General features: G+C 61.8%; 1 protein-coding gene across 2 annotated transcripts in view; it reads right to left on the bottom strand.

Annotated features, from left to right (window-relative positions):
• Positions 1–1392: 1392 nt before the first annotated feature.
• The window catches only part of KNDC1 (kinase non-catalytic C-lobe domain containing 1), a gene marked incomplete at its 5' end in the record, with an annotated part of 58483 nt that continues 37333 nt past the window's right edge, over positions 1393–22542 (bottom strand). The window contains 16 exons of one of the 2 annotated variants that reach the window (XM_082607699.1): positions 1393–2608; positions 3661–3818; positions 4563–4622; positions 4706–4828; positions 7657–7807; positions 8023–8105; positions 8518–8724; positions 9234–9413; positions 9487–9634; positions 10276–10389; positions 11973–12193; positions 12372–12469; positions 12539–12632; positions 15875–15904; positions 20559–20911; positions 21669–21769. In XM_082607699.1, the coding sequence (XP_082463825.1) occupies positions 2377–2608; positions 3661–3818; positions 4563–4622; positions 4706–4828; positions 7657–7807; positions 8023–8105; positions 8518–8724; positions 9234–9413; positions 9487–9634; positions 10276–10389; positions 11973–12193; positions 12372–12469; positions 12539–12632; positions 15875–15904; positions 20559–20911; positions 21669–21769 (2353 nt within the window). In that variant the 3' untranslated portion in view covers positions 1393–2376. Of the gene's footprint in view, positions 2609–3660; positions 3819–4562; positions 4623–4705; positions 4829–7656; positions 7808–8022; positions 8106–8517; positions 8725–9233; positions 9414–9486; positions 9635–10275; positions 10390–11972; positions 12194–12371; positions 12470–12538; positions 12633–15874; positions 15905–20558; positions 20912–21653; positions 21791–22542 lie in introns of both variants that reach the window. The other variant, XM_082607700.1, reaches the window with a different exon arrangement.

Raw genomic sequence — 22542 nt, 5'->3', positions numbered from 1 at the left:
TCTTTGTTGGTGTCCACCAACCCTCAGCTCTTCCACTGGGACCCTTCCCGGTGGTGACCAAGCCCCGGAAACACCCCAGCCTGCCCCCGGCAAGGATGAGCCGGCTGTTTGGCCTGTGGGCTGCGGACGAGGTCTGGGTGGCCGGACGCCAGGATGGGCAGGGCTTGTGGCAGACAGGTGCGGGCCGTGGTGCCCGGAGGCCTTGGCAGGTCAGCGACTGTGGGAGGTTGGCTGTCTCCTCCTCCAGCGGCAGATATGTCCCGGGCAGCGGGGTGAGTCTGCCTGCTCACGGGCCCTGGGTGGTGGGGTTTCGCCCTCTGTGCACCATCAGAGGACATCGCCGTGGCCTGAGCTTCCTCGTCCCCTCGTCCCCTCCCGCCTTCATGAGCAGCCCTGAAGACGTCTTCGTCTGGCTTGAAGAAGCCACCCTGACCCACGAAGCAGGTAAACACGAGGAGCCCGCGAAGGCCATCTTGGTAGAAATGACTTTATTTAGAAACCTAAACCGCATGTGAGGGCGACATGCAGTCGTGCTGGAGCCGAAGCCTGGCTGCTCCCCCAGATAAACCGGTTGTTACAGTTGGAATGTTTATTTGCGCTGGATGCTAACCTCGTTTCAGGCTTTGTGGCGCTATCTTTGTTGAATTCAAATCCTGAAAATGTAGGAGTTGATCTGCAGAACCAAATTCTCATATAAAAGCCACGTTTGCAGGGCCAGGAGTGCCTCTCATGTTCCAAGAAAGCGGGACGTAGATGTCGCGAATGAATATGTGTGGGAAGACACATCTTGACAATAGAAGTTCAGTGTTTTCTCAAAGGTGATGGTTTTCCTAGAAATACCATGAGCTGGCGGCGCTAAAGAATCATTAATTCCAGGGCTTCCCTGGTGGCGCAGTGGTTGAGAATCTGCCTGCTAATGCAGGGGACGCGGGTTCGAGCCCTGGTCTGGGAGGATCCCACATGCCACGGAGCGGCTGGGCCCGTGAGCCACAATTACTGAGCCTGCGCGTCTGAAGCCTGTGCTCTGCAACAAGAGAGGCCGTGATGGTGAGAGGCCCGCGCACCGCGATGAGGAGTGGCCCCGGCTCGCCACAACTAGAGAAAGCCCTCGCACAGAAACGAAGACCCGACACAGCCATAAATAAATAAATAAATAATTTGGGAAAAAAAAAAAAAAGAATCATTAATTCCAAAACTTAAAAGAACAGTATTGGGTCTTGCAGCGATTTGCAACGTAAAAACTTTGGTGCCTGGGATGGTGCCAGGGCTCTGGCCTCCCTGCTGTGGAGGTGTGACGGGCTGTCCTGGTCCCGTGCCCCTGGCCCAGCGCGGTTTGGAAGCAGCCCTGGGGAAGAGCTCGGTACCACCGAGGCAGCAGGCTTCATTTCCTTGTCAGAAGGCGCTGGTGACGGCAGCCTCGGGAGCTAGGCGTGGGCGTGCGCATCACGTGCATGGCTGCTGAAGACTGGGGGGACCCGGCCATGGCCCTACAGCCCCCAGGCCCCCAGGTAGGGCAGAGGGAAGCTCTCCGTGCCCCTGAGGCTGTGTCTCTGCTTTGGAGCGGCTGTCTGAGTCCTGCATGCTTTGGAAGCAGAGCCTCGGCTCAGGTGTACCCGCCCCACCAGGAAGTGCTCTCAGTGGTGGGGCGGTGGGCACAGGGGCCACGGGGCACTTGGGAGCTGCCAGTGTGGAGCCACGAGGCACCCTCCGGCAGCAGGAGGCCGGGCTGGGACGGAGGCAAGGCCGGGCCTCTTGCCGGGAAGGGCTGCGAGGCTCTGGCACCCGCACCTGGGCCTGGGTGAGCAGCCAGGGGGTGGGGCTGGAGGAGGGGGAGGTCCGGCAGGGAGGGACTGTGAGCCCAGGGTGGGGCTTGGGCCCCCGGAAGCCTCAGGGGCCCCAAGGGAAGGTTTCAGAACCCCCTGGAATCTGTGGTTGGCAGGGGGGTCAGAGGTCAGTCTTGGCCCTTCGTTGTTGGGCAGACATACACCAGACTCGTGGGAACACTGCTCAGTGGGCGCTTGGGTTTAAAGCCTGAGCTGGGTGCTGGGGTGTGGGGTTTCTGGGGGCTGAATGGCCAGAGAATTGAGTGAAACCTGTTTATCTCTGAGAAATATAAATGGGTATTCGGCTCCTGGGGAGCTTACTCACCCTATTTTGGTTTAAATTTTAAATCTTTCAATTTAATTTAAAAGTTCTCTTAGAAACCCCCCTCAGCCTCTCCTGGCGCCGTCTCTCGGGGTCTGGGTCTGAGCCCATGCTCCCGCCCTGGTGCCCCTCCTGGGCCGTGGGGGCCCCTGTCTGACACGGCAGGCACGGCCCCCTCCGCCCCAGGTCTGTCCTCGGTGTGGACTCCACACCCAGACCCGCTGTCTGGCGCTACTGGAACGTGGCTTTCATTCTCCGCAGCTTGTCCTGAATCTTCTTGGGGTGCTTCTCGCTGGCCACCTGGTGGGAGCCAGCCCTGCTGTCCTCGGCCAGAATGGAGATGTCGGCCCCGCTGAATCGGGCGATTCTCTGCTTGAGGTGGGACTGCAGCTTGGGGTCGGGGGCGAACGTGTAGGGGTTCTCCTGGAACGCGTGGACCTGGCTCGCCACCTTGGCGATGTTTCTTTGTTGGGGGAAGAAACGAAACGTGAGTTTGCACGAGTCTGCAGCCAGTGGGTTCCCAGCCTGCTGTCAGGCACTGTCCCAACCAGGCCGCATCAAAGTCCAAACTCCGAGGGACCAGTCCGCCCTTGACCCTGACGCCTGCCCGGCCTCCACCTGACTGCCATGTGGACGATGAAGTGGGGGAAGAGGATGGAGTGGGGTGCAAGGTCGTGGGGGGAGGGTGTCCCTGGAGACAGGGTGGCACTGTCCTGAGAGGCAGTGCGGGCCTGGGGCGCTGCGGAGGGACGTGGGCCTGGAGCTCCTAAGGAGCGGCCGGCCGGCCCCAGGGTGGGCTTCCGAGGGCACCTCTGTGCCTTCCGGGGCCAAAAGGAGCAACGATTGCCTTTGGCTGGGAGTGTCTGAGTCCCTGGCAGGGTCACGGTGGTGGTCGTCACCAACAGCCCCCCAGTCTCCTCCTCCCAGGTGGGTCCGCAGGTGTGCCGGGCCATTGAACGGTGGGGACTGACAATGAATCCTCCGGACAGCTCTACGGAGGGGCCCCAAGGGGGACAGCAGAGGTAGGGAGAGGGGAGATGTGGCTTGGGGGGTCAGGGAGGGTGGTCGCACAGAGGTGGCATTCTGGGTGCGCCTGGATCTCCCAATAGGAAGGGAGGTCACGGCAACATTGGGGCAGTGTTTAGGGCTGCGGACGCTGGACTGTACGAATTGTTTACCCCTTGTTTGTGGAGAAGGAGGTGGCTGGAGGTCACCCAGGGGAGAGGGTGTGGAGGCCTGGGCTGGGGTGAGGGCTGGGTGAGGGGCAAGGCGGCCTAGGTCTCAGGGGAACAGGAGATATGGGGGCGGCCCCTCACCTGGCTTGTTCACCTGTGGGCCCCTCACCTGGTTCATTTCACCTGTGGGCCCCCTCACTTGGCTTGCTCACCTTCGGGCCCCTTACCTGGCTTGTTCTACCTGTTGGGTCCCCCACCTGGCTTGTAACTGTGGGCCCCTCATCTGGCTTATTCACCTGTGGATCCCTCACCTGGTTTGTTTCATCTGTGGGCCCCTCACCTGAGCTTGCTCCACCTGTGGGCCCCGTTGGTCATGGTGAAGCCCCCTGTCTCCAGCTGCTGGATGTGCATGGCCAGGAGGTGGGCTGAGGGCAGGGTGGGCTGGGTCCTGAAGCGCCGTCCTTCCATCAGACACAGGCTGTCGCTCTTCAGGAAAACCTGGGGCCCAGCCAGGGGCGAGGGCGGAGGGTGGGGGAGACGGACAGGTGAGAGGTCAGCCCAGGTGCCCAGCAGGGGGTGGCTCAGCCCGGCCAATCCCAGCTGGCGCCTGTATTCCTGCTGCAAGGGGGTTACAGCACCCCGATTTATCAGCCAGTCCAAAACGTACTTTGGCTCTTGGGTTGGGGAAAGTCCAGATGTCTAAAGCTTGCAGACACAAAAGGAACACTGACCCCCACCAGAAAGCCGTGCGCTTCCTGCTGCTGGTGGCAAATTCCTCTCCAGAAAAGAGCCAGGTGACCCCACTGCCCAAATTAGACTGGGAGCTGGGCTGGCCGGCTGCAGGGACCCCTGGGTGTGGTGGCAACCGAGGACACACAGCAGTCCCCCCACCGGCAGTCTGGGGCCGGCTGCAGGCCACTCCCGCCTCCTCAGTCTGGGAAATGCCCCTCATCCAGAGGGCGTGTCCTCATTTAGGATCTCACGAGGGCCGGCCAGGAGGCAGGTAGGTCGGCCAAGCTCAGGCAGGGCCTCAGGGCACCTGCACCCCAGGCTGGAATCACGGCCCTGGAGCAACCCTGCCACCTCTGCCCAGGTGAGCGGCCGAGGCCCCGGGGGAGATGATGGGGGGGCCACGCAGGATTCTGAGGGGGCCGTGAGGTGGGCGCCACGATGCAGGATCTGCCGGGTGATCCCCCCCTCCCCCAGGATGTGAGCTGCCCAGGAGCTCACGCAAAGGGGTACCTCCACGGCTTTCAGCTCCTCCATGACCTCTGCTATCTTTGCGGGTAGAATTCTCCAGGCCTAAAATAAAAGCACAGGTGAAACTCCTACAGCCCTGTCTGTGCCCACTGGGTGGCTACAGCCGGGCCCCCCGGGTGACTCACAGGGGACTGTCGCACGGCCGGGTGCTCCAGGCCGCCCAGGATCTGCATAGCTGTTGCGAAGTTCCTCTGCTCGTAGCAAGACTTCGCAATCAGCAGAAATTTGGAGAGCAGGTTCACCTGCAGCTGAAACCAGAGAACAAGACACTCAGCGTCCTCCGTCTCAGACGAGGGACCAGGGCACAGGGGCCAGCGTCAGGGTGCAGGGCGGTGCGCCCACCTCCGTGCAGGGGAGGGCGTCGGGGCCCAGAAAGCAAAGGCACAAATGTGTGCAAAGTCCATCTCGCTTCTCTCCCGGGACAAATCTCTGCTCAGGTCAAATGGGAGGAGTGGGAAGGGCACCCCCACTCGGGGAGATGGAGCCGAGGTGTCCAGAGGCAAACGGGGAGCTGATTTCAGCTTCTCGTCCGCCCAGCCGAGTCCGCAGCGGGACGGGGTTGCAGCGCCTCGGGGGTGATTGGTCGGCAGGGCAGATTCACCGGATTTGATGGGAACACCCCACGGCAGCCCCTGCTACCCCAGTGGGATTCTCCTCTCTGAGCAGACCTGAGGGGCCTGGCTCACGGCCCCACAGTTAGCGCGTGGATTTTACACAGTTCCAGCAACTTCCAGAAGATTCTGGACAATTCAGCTGACCCCCTCATTTCAGAGCTGCCTCACCCTGTGGACAGTCGCCACGGCCAGGGGCATCCTTCAGGTGGGAACATCGCCTGCGGGTCCCAACCAGACACCCTTCTCCTGGGCTTGACCCTTGTCTGGGTCACAGGACGGGCACTGGGGGTCACTCAGCACCGTCGCCTCCCAGCTGTCTGGCTCGAGTGCCTCTTAAAGGATCTTGAAAAACATGTACCCACTCCTGCTTCTTACGTTGACACCTCATCACTTTCTCCATAGGTTCAGATGGATGCAAAGTAGGCGATTTCCAGCCCGTCCAGGCAGAGCTGTCCCCTCACTGCTGAGCCTCGTACCGGTCAAGTCACACAGTGGGTCTGCTCTTGTGACCGGCATCCTGCCCTCAAGGCTCAGCCGTCGTGGCCTGTGTCACCATCTGGTTCCCTCATAGGGCTGAATATTTTCACAGGGTGGATGGTGTACCACGTTGTTCATCCATTTGTCCATCGACGGATATTAGGTTGCTTCCTTCTCTTGGCTGTCGAGTTCCGTCACTTTTACACCTGTCTGATGAAGCCAGAGTCCTGATTTGCTTTCAGTCCCACCATTATTCATCTACAAAAAGGGAAGCTTTTCTTGAAGGTGAGATACTTTACACTATTTCCTTTTCTTCTTGACCTTGTGTTTCCACTGTCTCACCCCCGCCTGCCCCACCCCGGGATGTGATCTGGAAGGAATGCACCGTTACCACCGGGGGCTTTTATTAGCCTTCCGTTACATTCTCTGGCTCCAAATTAGAGTTTTGACAAATTTTTCTGAGAGCAGAGCTTATGAATGTAGAAGTCAGTCTCCCGGGTTGTTCTGACAGCACAGTGACACCCAATAAGTGGAACAACGTGTATTTCAGAACTTGATCAGCATGTTTGCCGCAGGCGCCCACGTGGCTTCCTGAGAACTCCTGGCACTTTCTCCCCTCGGTCCCTGTGCTGTCCTGTCCCTGCTGACGCGGCACTGCCCCGTGAACCGTCCTCCCTCCAACCTCTGCTCACAGGGACAGGGGAGCCGTTCACGCAATGGGGAGAGTTTGGTCACTGCAACAGTGGTTCCTTCCCGCCGGGCGCTGACCCCGGGTGCGTCCCAGGTGGGTCTGAAGACTGTTCCGTCCTGCGGCCTGGGGACGCCGGCGCCCCTTTGTGGTGACCTGTGGGTGGGGCAGCTGCAGAGGCTCTGGGTTGAGGACTCCCTGGAAGCCCCAGTACCCAGGCCCTGTGTGATGCCCCCGATCTGGGGAGGCTGCACTTTGATGTCACGATAACATTGTGGATTGGAACAAACTGGGTGGGGGAGGGGGGCCAGGCCACATTCTGGCAGAAGTGAGGTCGGGTCAACCTGTCAGCCGATAAACCCTTAAAGAAAATTCTCCCGAAAAGGGGAAAGAGTGGAAAACTCTGCATTTGTTCATGGGCCTTGGGGTTGCCCCTAGGGGCTTGGGGGACACAGGAATATACTGGAAAAGGAAAGACACGTTGCAGAGGCTCTTAATGCCGGAACGGGCACGTCCGGGCTTCACCGTCTCTCGGGGAGGTGGTGGCCGTGATGGGCTCTGGGGCAGCTCCTGGGACAGAACAGGGTCCCCCGCCCCGAGCGCCCCCATCGTGCTCAGGCCACTCCAGCGGCTCATGCCTGGGGAGCTGATTCTTCGGGCCTGGGAGGCGGTGGGCGTGCACCCGCGGGAAGGGGCCGTGCGACACAGCAGGAGCCCCGTGGTCCCCACTGGTTCCTCCACGTGGCCACGTCCTACAGGCAGGACCCTGGCCTCAGGTGGAAGGACGTCGGAGGCCTTGGCAGCAGGGTGCTCCCTGGGCGGACTCTGGGGCACTAGGCCCACCCGCGGCCCCTCCTGCCTGGGTGGGACCTGAGGGAGGTACTGGCCCTGAAGCAGGTGGGTTGGTCCAGGCCGAGGCCTGTGAGACCCAGAGGAGCCTCACCTTGATGGGACCACTGACCAGTGTTTCATTTGTTCCACAGACTGGCCGAGGACACACGTGCACCCGTGCTGTTGTGACAGTGGCCACGAGAGAGCGGGCCAGTTCCCAGCCCTGGGTCGCAACCGACGCAGGAGGAGTGTGGGAGCGCGCGGGGGCCGTGTTAGCGTGGGTGCGACGCCGCGTCCAGCTGTGAGCGGGGTGTGCCTGCGTGAGGTCTGCGTGTCCGTGCCGCGGGGACAGGCCTGGGTGGGCCTGGAGCCCCCCTGCACCCCCAGCAGAGGGGGTCTCCCAGGGAGGTGCCCTTACTGCCAGCAGCCCCGACTCTGCGCTGGGGCCAGAGCTGAGGGCACTGACCTTGGAGGTGTGGCTGGTCACGATTTCGGCGGCCACCCAGGTGCTGACGTCGTCTGCGCTTCTTAAAAGCTGTAACAGGTACTTGTCCTGGACGTAGTTGGGCAGAAATAAGCTGCAGGTTTTGGCCGACAGAGACCCAGAGGAGCTGGCTCTGCAAGAGACGCAGGCGCACGTCCCAGCCAGGACCCGGGGTGGCGCTCGGCCCAGGAGGCTGGCGGGACGGGCCCCGCGAGGCGAGGGACCAGCCGAGCACCACAGGCATTGCCCTTCCGCTGGGAGTGTCCAGGAGACGCTTGGGTGAGGCCCCAAGACCCTCCGGCCAACCCTGCATCCCAGGCTTCTCTGACAGCCACGCCGGACACTCACTTGGGGACGGCCACACTTTTGTCCGTGACGCCCAGGGCCCGAGAGTTTAAGAAGTGGACGGGGTGGCACTTGTGAAACAACTCCTGCCGGGGACAAGGACGCAGAGGTCAGGCAGCGCCGGGGCCTGAGCGGGGGTGGTGGGCATGTGCAGTCACAGGGCTGGGCCCCCAGGGACTCTGCACGTCCACCCAGACAACAGTGGCGGGGGGGGAGGGGTCGCTGGGTCCCTGTCCCTGCTGTCACCTGCCAAGTGATGGGGGCCCAGGATGCCTGGGGGCCTGGGAAGGGGCACCTGGGGGCTAGGCACCCAGTTCCAGGAGGGAGGGCCTAGCACACGTGGACCCCGCCCATCCCTCAGGGCAGGGCGCCCTCCAGCACGTGGGGGGGGTGTGCCCTGTGGGACCTCGTGGGGCCTGTGCACCTGGCACCCTCTTGCTGAGGGCCTTCAGTGCCCACCCCCTTACACGCTGCCGCAGCGTCAGCCCCCGCCCTCACCTGCTGCAACAGCGTCAGCTGGCTAAAGAGCTGGTGGGTGCTGTACTCGGTCAGGAAGTAGGGCCCCTTCTCGCTGGCCCTGGCATAGGGGCCATAGAAGTCCTCGAAGAAGCAGGGCTTGGGCAGGGCGGATGCGATGCTGTACTGGCGCTCCTTGTGGTGGGGCAGCGCCAGCCCGTTGCCCCGGGACAGCCGCCAGGGGAAGCTCTGCAGGGCAGGAAGGCCAAGCCCCGGAGGGTCCCCTCCAGGTTAGGGTGGGGTGGGGGGATGGGCCCAGGCCCAGGACCTCGCAGCCTGGCTCAGCTAGAGCCACAGGGCAAATCCCTCCCGCCCGCAGCCATGCTGGGTCGAGGACGCCTGTCCTGGTCATGTCATGGATGGGGCTGTCTGCACGTATCACGGTGAGGTCCCCTCAACCCTGCTCCTGTCCAAGGCCATTTCCCAGCCCCTGCTTGGCCCCAGAGTCAGGGAGGCGGGGTGCTCTGAGGCCCTGGCCGGCCCTCTGCTGTCCTTGTCCAGGGCCAGGGGGCAGGAAATGCCAGGCCCAGAGGGCTGGTGCCCAGGACCGGCAACACGGGGGGCGCGTGCACGTTTGTGCACGTGTGCCTGTCCGTGTGCGTGTGTACCAGGGCACGCGTGTGTGTGCACATGAGCACAAGAGTGTGCGTGCCTGCGTAGGCGGTGTCCCCACGCCGGCTCCCCGGGAAAGGCCGCACCTTCCGGGAGATGCCGTCCTCTGAGAGCCTTTTCCACAGGGCGTTGAGGGGCCTGGTGGCGTCCTCTGCCTCCTTGGGGTCCTGCAGGTCTGTGCTGCGTGGGGCACCCTCAGCCCGCCGCTCGGTGCCCACCTCCAGGAGGCCCAGCAGGGGCTCTGCGGAGCCGTCCAGGGGCAGGATCTGGGTAGAAGCATGCGGGGTCGCCTGCTGCTCCAGAGGGGCAGTGGCCCCGCTCCCCGAGCCGCGCCCTCACCTGGGAGGCGAGGTAGTCCTGGAGCCTCCCCTGGAGCCCGGAGTCCCTCCGGAAGTCCACGGCGTAGCAGTCCTCCAGCCAGGCCTGCAGGAGGCAGAAGCTGCGCCTGTAGATCTTGGAGGAGGTGGAGGTGGGATCCTGATGGGCCCTGGGGGCAGATGGAGGCCTGAGCCACGCAGGTCCCCCCGCACCCACCTGGCGTCACATCTTAGCCAGCGGGTGCGTGGGGTCTGAGTGTTGTGGTCTGAGTGCGGCTCTGTCTTCGCGGCACTTCAGCCCCACCGAGCCCGCCCAACTGGTGACATGGGCGGGGCAGCCCCCCCCCAAGCTTGGTGCCCGTCCTGGAGCCCCTGCCACCCTCACAGCCGGCACCCAGGGGCTGGAAGGCACCCAGGGGCTGGAAGGCATCCCGAGAGGCAGGGCGGGAGCCCGGCTCTGTGTGTGGCAAAGCAGGGGGCTGGGGTCTCCCGTGAGTCCCTCCCCTTCCAGGGCTTCTGGCCTGGGCTTGTGTGGAGTCTGGGGGGCGAGGACAGGCCAGCTCAGAGGGCCAGAGCACATCCAGCATCGCCCACCACCCTTTCCCTTGTTGACCCCACCTGCCGGCTGAGGCCCAGCCCGCGGGACCCTCCCTGCCCCCCAGCTGCCCTACCCCAGCCCACAGGCCTGGCGCTCACCGTCTTCCCGCTTGTCCCAGCCCCCTCCCCGGCCGCCGTCCCCTCCTGACACTTCTGCCCTGGCCTGGGCCTTCCCGGCGGCTCTGGCCTCGTCCTCGTCAGGGTAGGCAGGTACCTGGACACGGTGCTGCTGATGCGGTCCAGCAGGAAGTGCAGGAAGTCGTGGGGGCTGCAGAAGTACCGGAAGGTGTACAGGAACTGCTGCACGTAGCCCTCCAGGAAGGCGTCGCTGCGGGGAGGGGGCAGTCAGCCGCCAGGACGCGGTCCGGGCCCCCCAGCCCCGCGGTCCTGGGGTGGGCGTGTGTGCCCCTTGCCAGGAGGGAGGCCAGCAGGAGCGCCGCTCAGAAATAAGTGGGGGGAGCACTGATCACGTCAGAAATTCCTAAATGTTGCGAGTCTGAGGACTTTTGTAACATCCGTTTTTAAGGCCCTCGCTGTGTCGTCTTTTAGAAACAACTCAGAAAGCTGAGCCAGAGCAGTGGCCCAGCCCCAGCCGGAAATCACTTAGGAAACAGGCAGCTGAGGGCGAGAGGGTCCTTGCCCCTCGGGGAGGGTCCCCCACCTCAGGGTGCCCCAGGGAGCCAGGGGAGCGAGAAAGAGGTGGGGGTCCAGGAATGAGGGAGCCTCTGCCTGGGACGTTGCGGCCTGGCTCAGGCCGGGGACTAGGCAGCTCGGGTTCAGCATCCCGCAGAGGGGACACCCGCGGGGTCTGCAGGTATGAGCCCGTGCCCCCTCGGAGATGCTGTGCTCACACAGGACGCGCAGCATGCCCTGTGATACCGGTGCGCACGTATGCGCGCGCGCGCGCTCGTCTCCTGGAAAGCACAGTGCCTGTGGCGGCGTGTGACGTCCCACGTTGCAGAGGAGGCCGGAGCCTGAGGGGCAGCCTGGAGCCCCGCCAGCAGGAGCCCCAGTCAGCCCACCTCGGGGGAACGGGCCGGGGAGCGGGGAGAGGCAGCTGCCCCGGGAGGGCCCCTGCTCCCCACTGGCTGCCTAGAGCCAGCAGTCTGGGGTCACCACAGCCTCCAGCCCCAAGAAGACCCCAGGGGCTCCAAAGTGGTGTCATGAGTCCCTAAAAGTCAACACTGGGGTGAGGCCTCCACCATCGCCCCCCTGATGGGGCCCGGGAGGGGGCCGGGCCCTGGAGGAGGCTGCCCTGTGCCCGAGAACCAGGTGGAGCTGGCGAGGCGGATGGAGGGATGGCAGGGTTGGGTGTGGCCCGGGGGCCCCTGTGACCCTGGACAGAGGGGTCTGGCTCTTCCCGCGGTAGGTGAGCCCGCACACCTGCATCATTAGGGGATCCCGCGAGCCTAAGCCCCGCTGATGCCCAGAAATGCTGCAGAGAGCTGGCTGGGGCCAACCTCACCACAGCCCCGGGGAGCCCGATGTTAACTTATGGGGTGTCTGACTTAAGGAAAGCGGATTGGGTCCAGGTGCCCCTGAGGCTCCCGGCTGCGTTCAGATTCAGAAGCCCACCGAGCTGTTAGTCACGGCGGCCGCATTCCTGGGCTCTCCTTCAAAGTGCCCCCTGCACACCTGACCCAGACGCCCAGGTCCACAGGTGTGGGTCCAGTAGGGCCCGTGGCTCTGAGGCCACTCAGCCAAGGACCTGGAGGCCAGTGGGAGCCAACACAAGGCAACTTAAAGGGAACTTTCTAAATAAAAACAGTGCAAACCTGTCTCAGATGAGGGCAGGTGAGAGTTCTCACCTCTTTCACCCCCAGCCCCCCACCACGGGGCCTATTTGTTTCCTCCCTGCTTTTATCTCCGAAGGCCTGGGGGGCACAGAGACACCCTCCCTCCCCGCTGCACCTGGAGTAGAGGTAGGCCATGAGCCCCAGCGGCGTGCCAGCCTGCAGGACGCGGGCCTTCCTCTGCCGGCCGTCACGCGGGTGCTTGCTGGCATTGTAGAAGATGAGGGATGAGGACTCGTCCAGGGGGCTGAAGTCCAGTGTGTCGCAGTGGGCGGCTGCGATGTTCACGATCACGGGCAGGGCGCAGGGCTCCAGGCCCCACCGCTCCGCGTACATGACCTGGAGCGCGAGTCACCGCTGTCGGGTTGGCCTGCTGCTGGGTCACCCCGCCCCTGACCCGGCAGGGGGGTGGCCTCTCAGGGGTGGGTATGTTTTCACAGGGACTGATTTCCAAGGTTTTAGCGGGAGGAGCCCAGCGAGCGCCAGGCCTCTGGAGGGACGGGAGTGGGGGCCTTGCCTGTAGGTACTTCTTGACCAGCCCGAGGAACTGCACCTTGGACCTCATCTCTTCCAGCTGCCCTTTCAGTTTGGACAACATGGTCTTCACCTCGGAGCCTGAGGGCGGGCAGAGTCAGCCCAAAGCGGCCCCCGGCCCCGGCCCCGGCCCATGTCCCGCAAGGCTACCTTTGCTCCGCTTCTCCTTCTGTAGAAGCTTCTGGTAGAACTTGAGGGTTTTCCGGAAGTTTCTCTTCTCAATCGTGAGCTGCTGCTCCAGCTCCTGGAGAGGAAAGAGCCGTGAGCCCCCGGCGCCCCGCCCCTTGGCAGTTCAGGGGAAGCAGGTTTGCACGCAGGACCCCGAGGCTGGCCTTCAGGCGAGAGAAGGGACGTCTGTGTCTGGTCAATGGAACCGGACATCCAGACGGGTTAGCAAATGTCTCAGTAAACTAACTGGAAAGAACCAGATGCGATGGACTCGCTTAAAAAACGAGGCCAAATGTGTGAGGCAGCGGTGAGCGCCAGCCTCTCCTAACGCCCCCAGGTGGCCTGCCCCTACCAGCCGCCCAGGAGGAAAGGTGGGCAGAGTGGGGTGGGGCGTGTCCACTGCCGGTGGGTCCGGGCCACGGAGGGCCTGCCTTCCAGTGAGATATCCCGGCAGCACGCCCACTGTTGGGGGCCGGGGGCACCTGGGTCCAAGCCTCTTGTGCTTTCTCTGGTCCTGGGGACTGGTCTCCGGTGGGGTCTTCAGGGCAGGTCCACGCAGCAGGCGGTGGCTGTCCTCACGGGCACGTGTGGTCCTGAGAGGCCTCTCTGGCCCCAGGCACACCCCCTGAGGCCCCCACCCCACGCTTGGCCTCTGCCCCTCAGGACCCCCGTTGCGGTGCAGCCCGAGCCTCCCCCCTGTGGGCCAGGGTGCCTCCTGAGCCCCCCATGCGCTCGGCCACCTGCTTTGAACGTGAGGTTTGGACACGGCCAGTGTTGCAGACCCCATTTGACCTGTCAAGACTGTCCCACCCCCGAGCCCACCGTGTAGGCCCCCTCGAGCCCCCGCTGCCCACTTGGTGCTTCCGTCCAGAAACCCAAAGACAGCGGGGGCTTCAGCCAGGCCAGGTCTCCATGAGGGAAGAGAGACCAAGGCTCGCAGGCTGCAGGGGAGCCGAGGGCGCCCGAGTTCTGCTTCGTGTGCCCAGCACCACGACGGGTCCCAGCCCCTTCCTGCAGGATCTGTATGTTCTCCTCTCACTTGGTGGGGAGGGAAGCCCTGGGGGCTGGACTGCCCCCTTCAAGGGTGGGAGAGGAGCCCATGATTCTGGGGCAGGAGTGGGCTCTGGGAAGCCTTGGGGGTCCCTGTGAGCTGGCCCCTGAGTCTTCCGCTGGGACCTTGAGGAGGACAGGCCACAGAGAGGGGCTGGGCTGGGGGCAGAGGCCAGGGGACCGCTCAGACCTCTGGGGAAGCCACTTGCTGTTAACAAGAGGGTCAAGGTGGCCCCCAGGTCCTGAGTCGGCCGTGCTTGCAGGAGCTCTACCCTGACAGCCGAGCATCTGGGCATTCATTCTGGGGAGTCTGATCACATGCAGTCCAGACAAGGTTCCCCCATCTCATCGTCCTACAGCAATGGACTTAGCTTTGTTGAGAGCATCTATTTCTGAACAGTTCTGTGGAATAAAAAGTGCAAGTGGCACTTTTATTTAAACACCCGAATCCCTTCTGTCTGGTGGTTTTACTGAAAACTGGTGGTTCACGTGGTTGTCGTTTTCCACGTGCCATGGCGGGGGGGGGACCTCCAGGCCAGGGCAGCTGGGGGGCAGGGGCCGTGCCTGGGGTGGGGGAGGTGTTGCAGCCTGAGCACAAAACCTCGTCCCATTGCGGAATCTCAGTTGTTGAACCCAGTCCCTCAAGACCTCTGGTTCCTCCTCCAGCTCAGCCGTGTGCAGCCTGTGGGGTGGCACTGGGATGCCCTACTGGAGGTCGCCAGGAGCTGCCCCATAGCTGGCGAGACGTCACGTTCCTGGACGTGCCTCGGAGGAGAGCTCGGGCTCATCACACAGCCTGGGTCCCATCCAGTCCCCACGTGACAGCCGGCCGGACCTGGGCACGGTCGTGGGAGTGGGGGCAAGATGGGGCAGGAGGGCATCACGACCCGTGTGCAGGACCTGCGCCCCCAGCACGGACCCACAGGCCATATGCGGCCGCTCAAGTGTCAAATGAAAAGCAAATTCCTCAGCCACGTGGGCCACACCTCAAGTGCTCAGTGGCCACACGGGCCGGTGGCAACCCCATGGACCGCAGGGGTCTGGAACGTCCCATCGCGGAGCACGTCCTTTCGGATGGTGCCGCTCAGGGCTCAGCAGTAGGCGAGGTGGCCCTGTGCCATCACCCTCTGCTGCCCGGCATTGTCTCGGCGAGGCCCAAGGGTCTGCACGGCACCCCTCCCCCATGCCTGCTACGTGGTGGCCCTGGCTTCCCGAGGACGGTGGTGGGGACCCTGGCCTGCGTTCCAGAGCACAGCTCAGGTCCAGCCCTTCACCCCCGGGCCGCTGCCCAGATGCTGACTTGAGAAAACTCCCCAGCAGGGGCTTGCGGGCATGGCGGGGCTGCCGTCAGTGCCTCCATTACTTTGGTTTATAAAGCGTGAAGTCTGTCAGCAGCACTTCTCTCATCACTGAACTGCAGACTGACTCTTAGAAAAGGACCGTTTTGGCTGATTTTAAAGATAAATCTACACGAACCAAGATTCACAGGGCGGTTGGTGTGAGCTGGTGTCACCCCCATGGCCACAGCCCGGCAGGCGCACAGGCAGGCGTGCCCCCAGGCTGAGTCAGACTGGTAGGTCTAAATGAAATACCCAGAATCAGTTGAGTTTAGGTATTTCCTCCCGGCCTAACCCGACCAAGGGCTGTTCTCATAGAATTAAAAGAGCATCAGTTCACTGGACAAATAGATGATCTGAGGCACAGTTTGGGCCCAGCGGCTACTGGACTTACGTGGCCCTGAGGCGGACAAATATGAAGAAGTAAACAAATAAAACAATAGTCAGAAGGAAGTTAGAAGACCAGACGTCAGAGACAAAGAGAAAGGAGGGATGAACTGAAATCAGTGCCATCCACCTAAACGCTGGGAGCAAAGCCTATGTTAGCTGCAAGGGGAGCCGGGTGCTCAGACTGGCTCCCTCGGCCTGGGGTATGCCCGCAGTGCTGGACACACAAAATCACGGCCAGGACCATGGCTGCGCTCACACACACGGTGGTGCCGGGTGGACAGATGCTGCTGTGTGGTCAGCGATGGGAGGAGCCGCCCGCTTGCCCTCCAGCGGCCCCGCCCACCCCAGCGCCTGGCCGGTTGTACGCGCACTCTGTTTTTGGGTAGCAAATGTGAAACATGTCCACTAGCTGTTTTATGCCTTTTGTGTTTTCCTGAGGCCCCTGTTTGAAAGAGACACAGCGGGTCTCAAAGAGAGTGTGGACCTGTGGCCGGGGTCACCCAACCCACACGCGAGGCAGAGGGGGGCACGGGGCACTCACCTGCATGCACTCAGGTTCCAGGAGACACGCCTTCCCAGGTGAGCAGGAGAAAGGGAGAAACATGGTCACTGGTCACCCTCCGGCGTTTCCCAGCCCACTCCACCCCCTCCGGATTGTCCCCAACGTGAGCTGCCCACAGAGCGACGGTGGGACCCAGTGTGGGAGCCTCGTCCCAACCACGGGATCACGAGCAAGTAAGAACAGATGCTGGCCCAGCAGATCTGGGACCTGAGCTGGTCTCGGCGTCCACCTTCAAGGACCATCGACGTGCGATGCAGGGGGGCACCCGGGGTTCACCTGTGGGCATGTCTCCCTCCAGGGAGCAGCCACCCCAGGACAGTATGGGATCGAGGACAGGCCCCTCGGCCCTAACCAGGCACCTGCACAGTGGACCCACTGGCACCACCCTCCACGGCCCTGAACACGACACAGGCTGATGATGGGGCTGCCTGTCCAGAGGGGTCCCCAGGGGTCCACAGGGACATGCTGCTGCCAGCAAGCGTGACCTGTGACATCAGAGGTTGTGACTTGTGATGCCAGAGGATGTAACTTTTGATGTCAGAGGACATGACCTGTGATGTCAGAGGACGTGACCCATGCCTTCAGAGGACACACAGGGACCAGCCCCCCACCCTGCCCAGCACTGTCGAGAGGAGGCTGTGGGCAAGTCCGTGTGGAGCTGCCTCTGAAGGGGCCGCATCCTCCCCGGGGCTGGCGGCTGCTCCCGGGGGATGTGGGGTCCCAGCCCTGCCACTCGCCAGCCCTGGTCAGCAGGGGTCCCGTCTTGTGGTCCAGCTGAGGTCAGGGTGACACCACAGTGCTTCTGGTGGGACGCTGTGGACACCTGGGCTCGGAGTTGGGGGGGCACAGGAAGCCCACCAGGGATCAGGGACCCCCCGAGTCCCTTCTCTATTTAGATTCAGCTACAGTGACGTCTGCAAGTTCGTTTCAACCCTCAAGTCCCCAGTGCTCACCCCTCCTTACTTTTTTGTTCCCAGCTCATTCAAAAATTTTTTATTTTGAAATTTCTTAATCGTGACAAAATATACATAACATAAAATTTACCATTTTAACCGTTTCTCATTGTGCAGCTCAGTGGCATTAGGTACATTCATTCACACCGTCGTGCAGCCATCACCACCACCATCTCCGGACGTTTTTCACCTTCCCAAACTGAACCTCAGTCCCCATTAAGCACCAGCCCCCAGCCCCTGGTTGACTTTAACTGTTCCAGGGACCTCCTGTACGTGGAACCGTATAGTGTTTGTCTCTTTGAACTGGCTCATCTCCCTTAGAAGAATGTCCTTAAGGCGTGTTGATGCTGCGGCAAGTGTAGAATTCCTTCTGCTTTAAGACCGAATAATACCCTTTGTGTGGATGGACAGCATGTTGCTAATCCATTCTTCCATTCACGCACACTTGGGGTGCTGCCACCTTTTGGCTGTTGTGAATAACGCTGCTATGAACACAGGTGCACAAATATCTATTTGAGTCACTGCTTTCAATTCTTTTGGGTGTATATTCAGATGCTGAACTGCTGGCTTACGTGGGAATTCTATGTTTAAATTTTTTTTTTTCCGGTACGCGGGCCTCTCACTGCTGTGGCATCTCCCATCGCGGAGCACAGGCTCCGGACGCGCACGCTCAGCGGCCATGGCTCACGGGCCCAGCCGCTCCGCGGCATGTGGGATCTTCCCGGACCGGGGCACGAACCCGTGTCCCCTGCATCGGCAGGCGGACTCTCAACCACTGCGCCACCAGGGAAGCCCTATGTTTAAATTGTTTGAGGCATTTGCCATACTGTTTCCCACAGTGGCTGCACTATTTTACATTCCCACCAACGTGCACAAAGATTCTGATTTCTCCACATCCTCACCAATGGCTGTTGTTTTCTGCTTTTTAAAAAACCCTTATATTAATAGGCATCCTAATGGGTGTAAAGTGGTAGCTCATTGTGGTTCTGATTTGCTTTTCCCTGACGACCAATGGCATTGAGCATCTTTTCATGTGCTTTTTGGCCATTCGTATATTTTCTTTGTACAAATGTATTCAAGTCCTTCACTCGTGTTTTAATCAAGTTGTTTTGTTATTGTTGAGTTCATCAGTTCTTCAAATATTCTTGATATTAACCTCTTATCAGATAGATGGTTTACAAGTATTTTCTTCCATTCCATAGGCTGCCTTTTCACTCTGCTGATGGTGTCCTTTGATGCACAGGTTTTAACTTTGAAGTCCAATTTGTTTTTTACTTTTGTTGCCTGTGCTTTTGGCATCATATCCAAGAAAGCATTGCTAAATCCAACGTCATGAAGCTTTCCTTTATGTTTTCTTCTAAGCGTTTTATAGTTTTAGCTCTCATGTTTGGGTCTTTGGGTTTTTAGTTAATTTTTGTATATGTTTTGGTTTTTTGCATGGGTTACCTGGCTTTCCCAGCATCATTTATTGAAAAGACTGTCCTTCCTTGTTGAATGGTCACAGCACCCTTATATGTGTGATAGTTTATTCCTGGGCTCTCCGTTCTATTTCATTGGTCTATACGTCTGTCCCTGTGCCTGTCCCACACTGCTTTGGTTACAGTAGCTTTGCAGTAAGTTTTGAAATCAGAAGTGCGAATCCTCCAGCTTTGTTCCTTTTCACGATTATTTTGGCTGTTGGGGTCCACCTGGGATCCCGTATGAATTTTCAGGTGGGATTTTCTCTCTGTAAACAGGGCCGTCTCCCCCTCTTTCATTCGGCCGTCCGTATCGGTATGGATGCACGGACGCTCCACGCTGTGAGCCAGAGTCCAGTGCTGCGTTCTTTCTTTTACAGCTCCCACTGCTCCAGCTGGTCCCTGTGGCCGCTGACACACCCTCTTCATTGTCTTCTTGATCATTTCCTTACTTTCTGGCACCAGAGATGCTCCCGGCTCCTATTTTTTTTTTTTGTCCCAGTCCCAAGACCAGCCATTTCCCCAAGGAGCCCTGGTCCCTTTGGTTGCGGGTGTTAGAAACCAAGAACCGGGTACTAGGTGTGCTCACGGCTGCTGGGGTGTCACTGCTTCCAGGCTCTCTCGGCTGACAGAACCAGGAGCTCTGTGGGTACACATTAGGTTCTCCCCCACCTCTCGTAACCACCTCACAGCAAACGCTGGGCCCATGGACCCCTTCATGCCAGCCAAGACCCCAGGCTCCTCATGAGCCTTCAGTGTCAGAGCGGCTCCATTTTGGGAGGACCTGCTCCATACTCGGTTACCAGGCCTGCACCCGTTTCGGGGTTGTTGTGAGCGCTGCCTCATCGCTGATGCTGCACTCTGGCCTCTCATCAGCCTTGCGAGTCCCTTAACTGCCCCCCCGCCCCCCCGCCTCCCCAGCCTCCTTCTCTGTGACAGCAGGTGGAGCAGTGGCACCCTGCTGCACTGGCGCTCTCTGCGGAAGGCTGCTGGGGACGGGGACCAGCACACTTAGTGACTCCGAGTGAGCTGCACTGTGCACAAATGCACAACAAAGAAAGGGCACTGAAGTGGGAGGAAGGAGACCGGGGCTCATGGGTCGGTAAGGGGGCCGGGGGCCACCCTCTCCTGGTCAGAGCTTTGGACTCTGACACAGAGACATCAGGCTTCCCCAACCTGGATGCCAGGGTGTTTGGTGGACGTCTGCCGTGCCAGCTGTCCTCCTCACCAGCCCCCACGGGAGGCCTGAGTCTTTGCGGCCCCCCACTCCCCCACTGCACGATGCCAAGCACATTCAGGGCCCGGCTTTAAGGAAACCCGGAGGGAGCAGCACGATTCCCAAGCGCACAGGCCTGTGCCCGGTGCTCCAGGCCCGAGGCACACAGGTCTCTTTCGAGCTTGGGACTGAGTAACCAAGCAAGAAGGGTCGGACGGTGCTGAAATGAGTGGAGACGCGGCTCCTGGGGCTCTGGGCTGGGAGGCTGCAGACGGTGAGGGTGGGGGCAGGAGTGGGACGCCAGGCCACTGACAGCTCCCTCCTGTCTGTTACCCTGGGGCCCGGGCCCCATGTGGCTGTGGCCCAAGTGGGAGCCCCTGGTCACGGGGGGAAGGATGCAGCCCAGGTCAGGGCCCCTGGTCACTGGGGGGCAGACCCCCAATGGCACGGGCAGCGAACTTGGGTGCAGAACTCTGTGGGGCTGCCCTGCACACGGGCTGGCCAGGCCTGGACACTCTCTAGCCTAGGGTGTCCCCTCGCCCTGCTGACCCGGGAGGAGCCCAGGCTGCCCCTGAGCCGGGGTGGCATGCACAGTGTGCTGCCCACCAGAGATGCCCCCTGGGGCCTGGCCCGAGTTGACCGCCACGGGCCAGGTGCTTCTGTGCTGCTTTTCATCTCGTGATGCTGCCTGAGGGCTGACCTTGATGCCCAAACCCAACTGTGGTCACCAGGGTGAGGTAACCTCCTGCCAAATGTCCCCTGGTGGCCAAGAGCCAAAAGAGAGAAAAGCCATTTCCTTTCCCGGATGTGGGGGACGCATGCAGATGAGCACAGCCCCCCTGGGAGGACACGCAGGGAGGGGCCCAGACCAGCGTGGTGGCCGCTGGTGACCGACAGGCACCAGGGGTGGGAGACACGAGGGCCCTTCTGTCACCCGAGGTACCCGGGAGCTCCAGCGTGAACCCGTCCTCACGCCCCACGGCGCCCTGGGGCCGAGCGTCCTCCCCTCCAGCGGTGGACAGCAGCCCGGGACTCACCGGGCTCTGGGCACTGGCGGCGGGGCGCCCGGCGGCCTTCTGCTTCGCCAGCTCCTTCGCGTAGCCGTGCACGTCAGCGCCAAAGCAGTCGGCCTCGTAGAAGGCGCTGCACCAGCCGGGGCTGCAGCTCTGCCAGCCTCCCGGGCCTGGGCTCACGGACGGGCCGCCCTCCGGGGGCCGGGCTAGCCGCGCCTCTGCCTCAGAGCCCGCAGCCAGGCCCCCGCCCTGCTGCCGGGCCTCCCCCGCCTGGGGCCGCTGCTCCCTCCCAGCTGTTACCGACTTCTGAGGCCGAAACCCCAGCTCAAAGTAGCTCCGCGATAGCTCGTCTGAGTCCACGCTCGGCTTCTCCTTCCCTGGACAGAGGCGGGGGGGGGGGGCGGGTCACACGCGGCAACGTGGGTTCCCAGGGGAGAATCCGCCCCAGATTGCAGAGAGGCGACAGGTCCCGAGTAGGGGGCAGGAGGCCCCTCGGGATGGCCACCTCCGCTCCAGAGGAGCCGCGAAGGGTCCTCAGGGTCGGGGTCCCTTGGTCCCCTCCCAAATGGGCCGCCATGCAGGGCAGAGTTGTGGCAGAGACCCGAGGGAACTTTGAACTGTCCGTAAAGAGACAAAGCAGACAGTCCCCCAGGAACCAAGGGTCCCAGCTGGTCATGAGCTGTTCTCTGGGCATCTCCACTTTGCTCTCTAATTTCCCAAGCGTGCACACGGTACAGGGGGCTCTCACTGCCATCCTGTGTGTGACTGTAGTCACACAAACTAAAGGACATGGTCCCCAAAGCCATGTCCCACTCAGACCGGATTTGGGGAAATTACAGAGATTTCAGTTATCAGGGAGTCCTGGCTATGGATCTAGGAAGATACGCCTCAGGGTCTTTAAATGGCACGTTTCCAAGAAAGAATGCAGAACCCCCCATCACCCAGCTGCTGGCCCCAGCCCTTGCCCTTGCTGCCCACCTGGTGGCCTGGGGAGAATGCCCCCTTCTCAGTACAGACCCCCCAGAGGAGGACGGGCCCTGCCCTTGGGACCCTGGAGAGACACAGGGTAACCTGGCCCCAAGGGTGGAGAAGATCCAGCTGTGGGGGGTCTCAACCCACAGCCCTCTGTCTCACCCGCTCCGAGACGTGAGGGCCTTTTGCTGGACGGTGAGCAGGTGCTCGGAGCGCGGGTTCCATCGCCGCCCTCGGGCTGTGACCCAGCCTCCTCGGAAGTACTGCCATCAGAACGGAGGACACTGCAGGCACCCCCGGGACCCTCCCTCAGGCTTACTAGAGGCTTCCCCTGGGAGCGAAGCGGGGGACCGAGCCCCCCCCCCCCGACCTCCAGGATGGCCTGGCCACAGGCCACAGATATCACAGACATCACAGACACGGGGCCTTTAGCCGAGGACTTTCTGGGCGTCCGTCTCTTGGGGTCCTTCGATGGCTCCCCCAGTGATGTGAAAATGCGGGGCTTGCCTGGGGCGGAAAGCAGGGTGTGCGCCGCCTCTGGGTGGGGTTCTGGGGGCCAGGAGGGGGCAGGGACGGGGCTGCCGTGAGCTCGGGCATCAGGGCGTCAGGGCGCTGGATCACTCCAGGCTCAGGTCCCACCCACCCTGCAACATGGCCCTCTGCGGCCCTTGGGAGGGGTTGGGCCAGGCCTGGCACTGAGGCGCCCCGGGCACGTCCTGTGAAAGGTGGGGCCCAAGAGGGCTGGGGGAGGGGGCAGGAGAGGGAAGGTGCCTGCCCCCCTCCCTCCTGAGCTGTCACCTCATCTTCTACCGCCAGGAGGGGAGCTGGACGGCGGGGGCAGACGTTGGTCCCTGCAGGGGCCTCCCCCCAGCCAAACCCGGGCTCCGGGCTCCATTGCTCGGGTTCCTGAGCTTCTCCCAGGGAGGCGGACGTGCCTTCTGGGCCCTGTGACCCCACAAGCCCCCTTTCTGCCAAGAGGAGCGCTTGCCTGAAGGGAGAGCTTTGGAAGCAGAGTCGGCCTCGGGCCAGGAAAGAG

The sequence above is a fragment of the Mesoplodon mirus genome, assembly GCF_964341445.2.
Source record: "Mesoplodon mirus genome assembly, chromosome: 2".
Lineage (NCBI taxonomy): Eukaryota > Metazoa > Chordata > Mammalia > Artiodactyla > Ziphiidae > Mesoplodon > Mesoplodon mirus.
The sequence above is the reverse complement of the archived record's forward strand: the minus strand, read 5'-3'. Positions and strand labels throughout refer to the sequence as shown.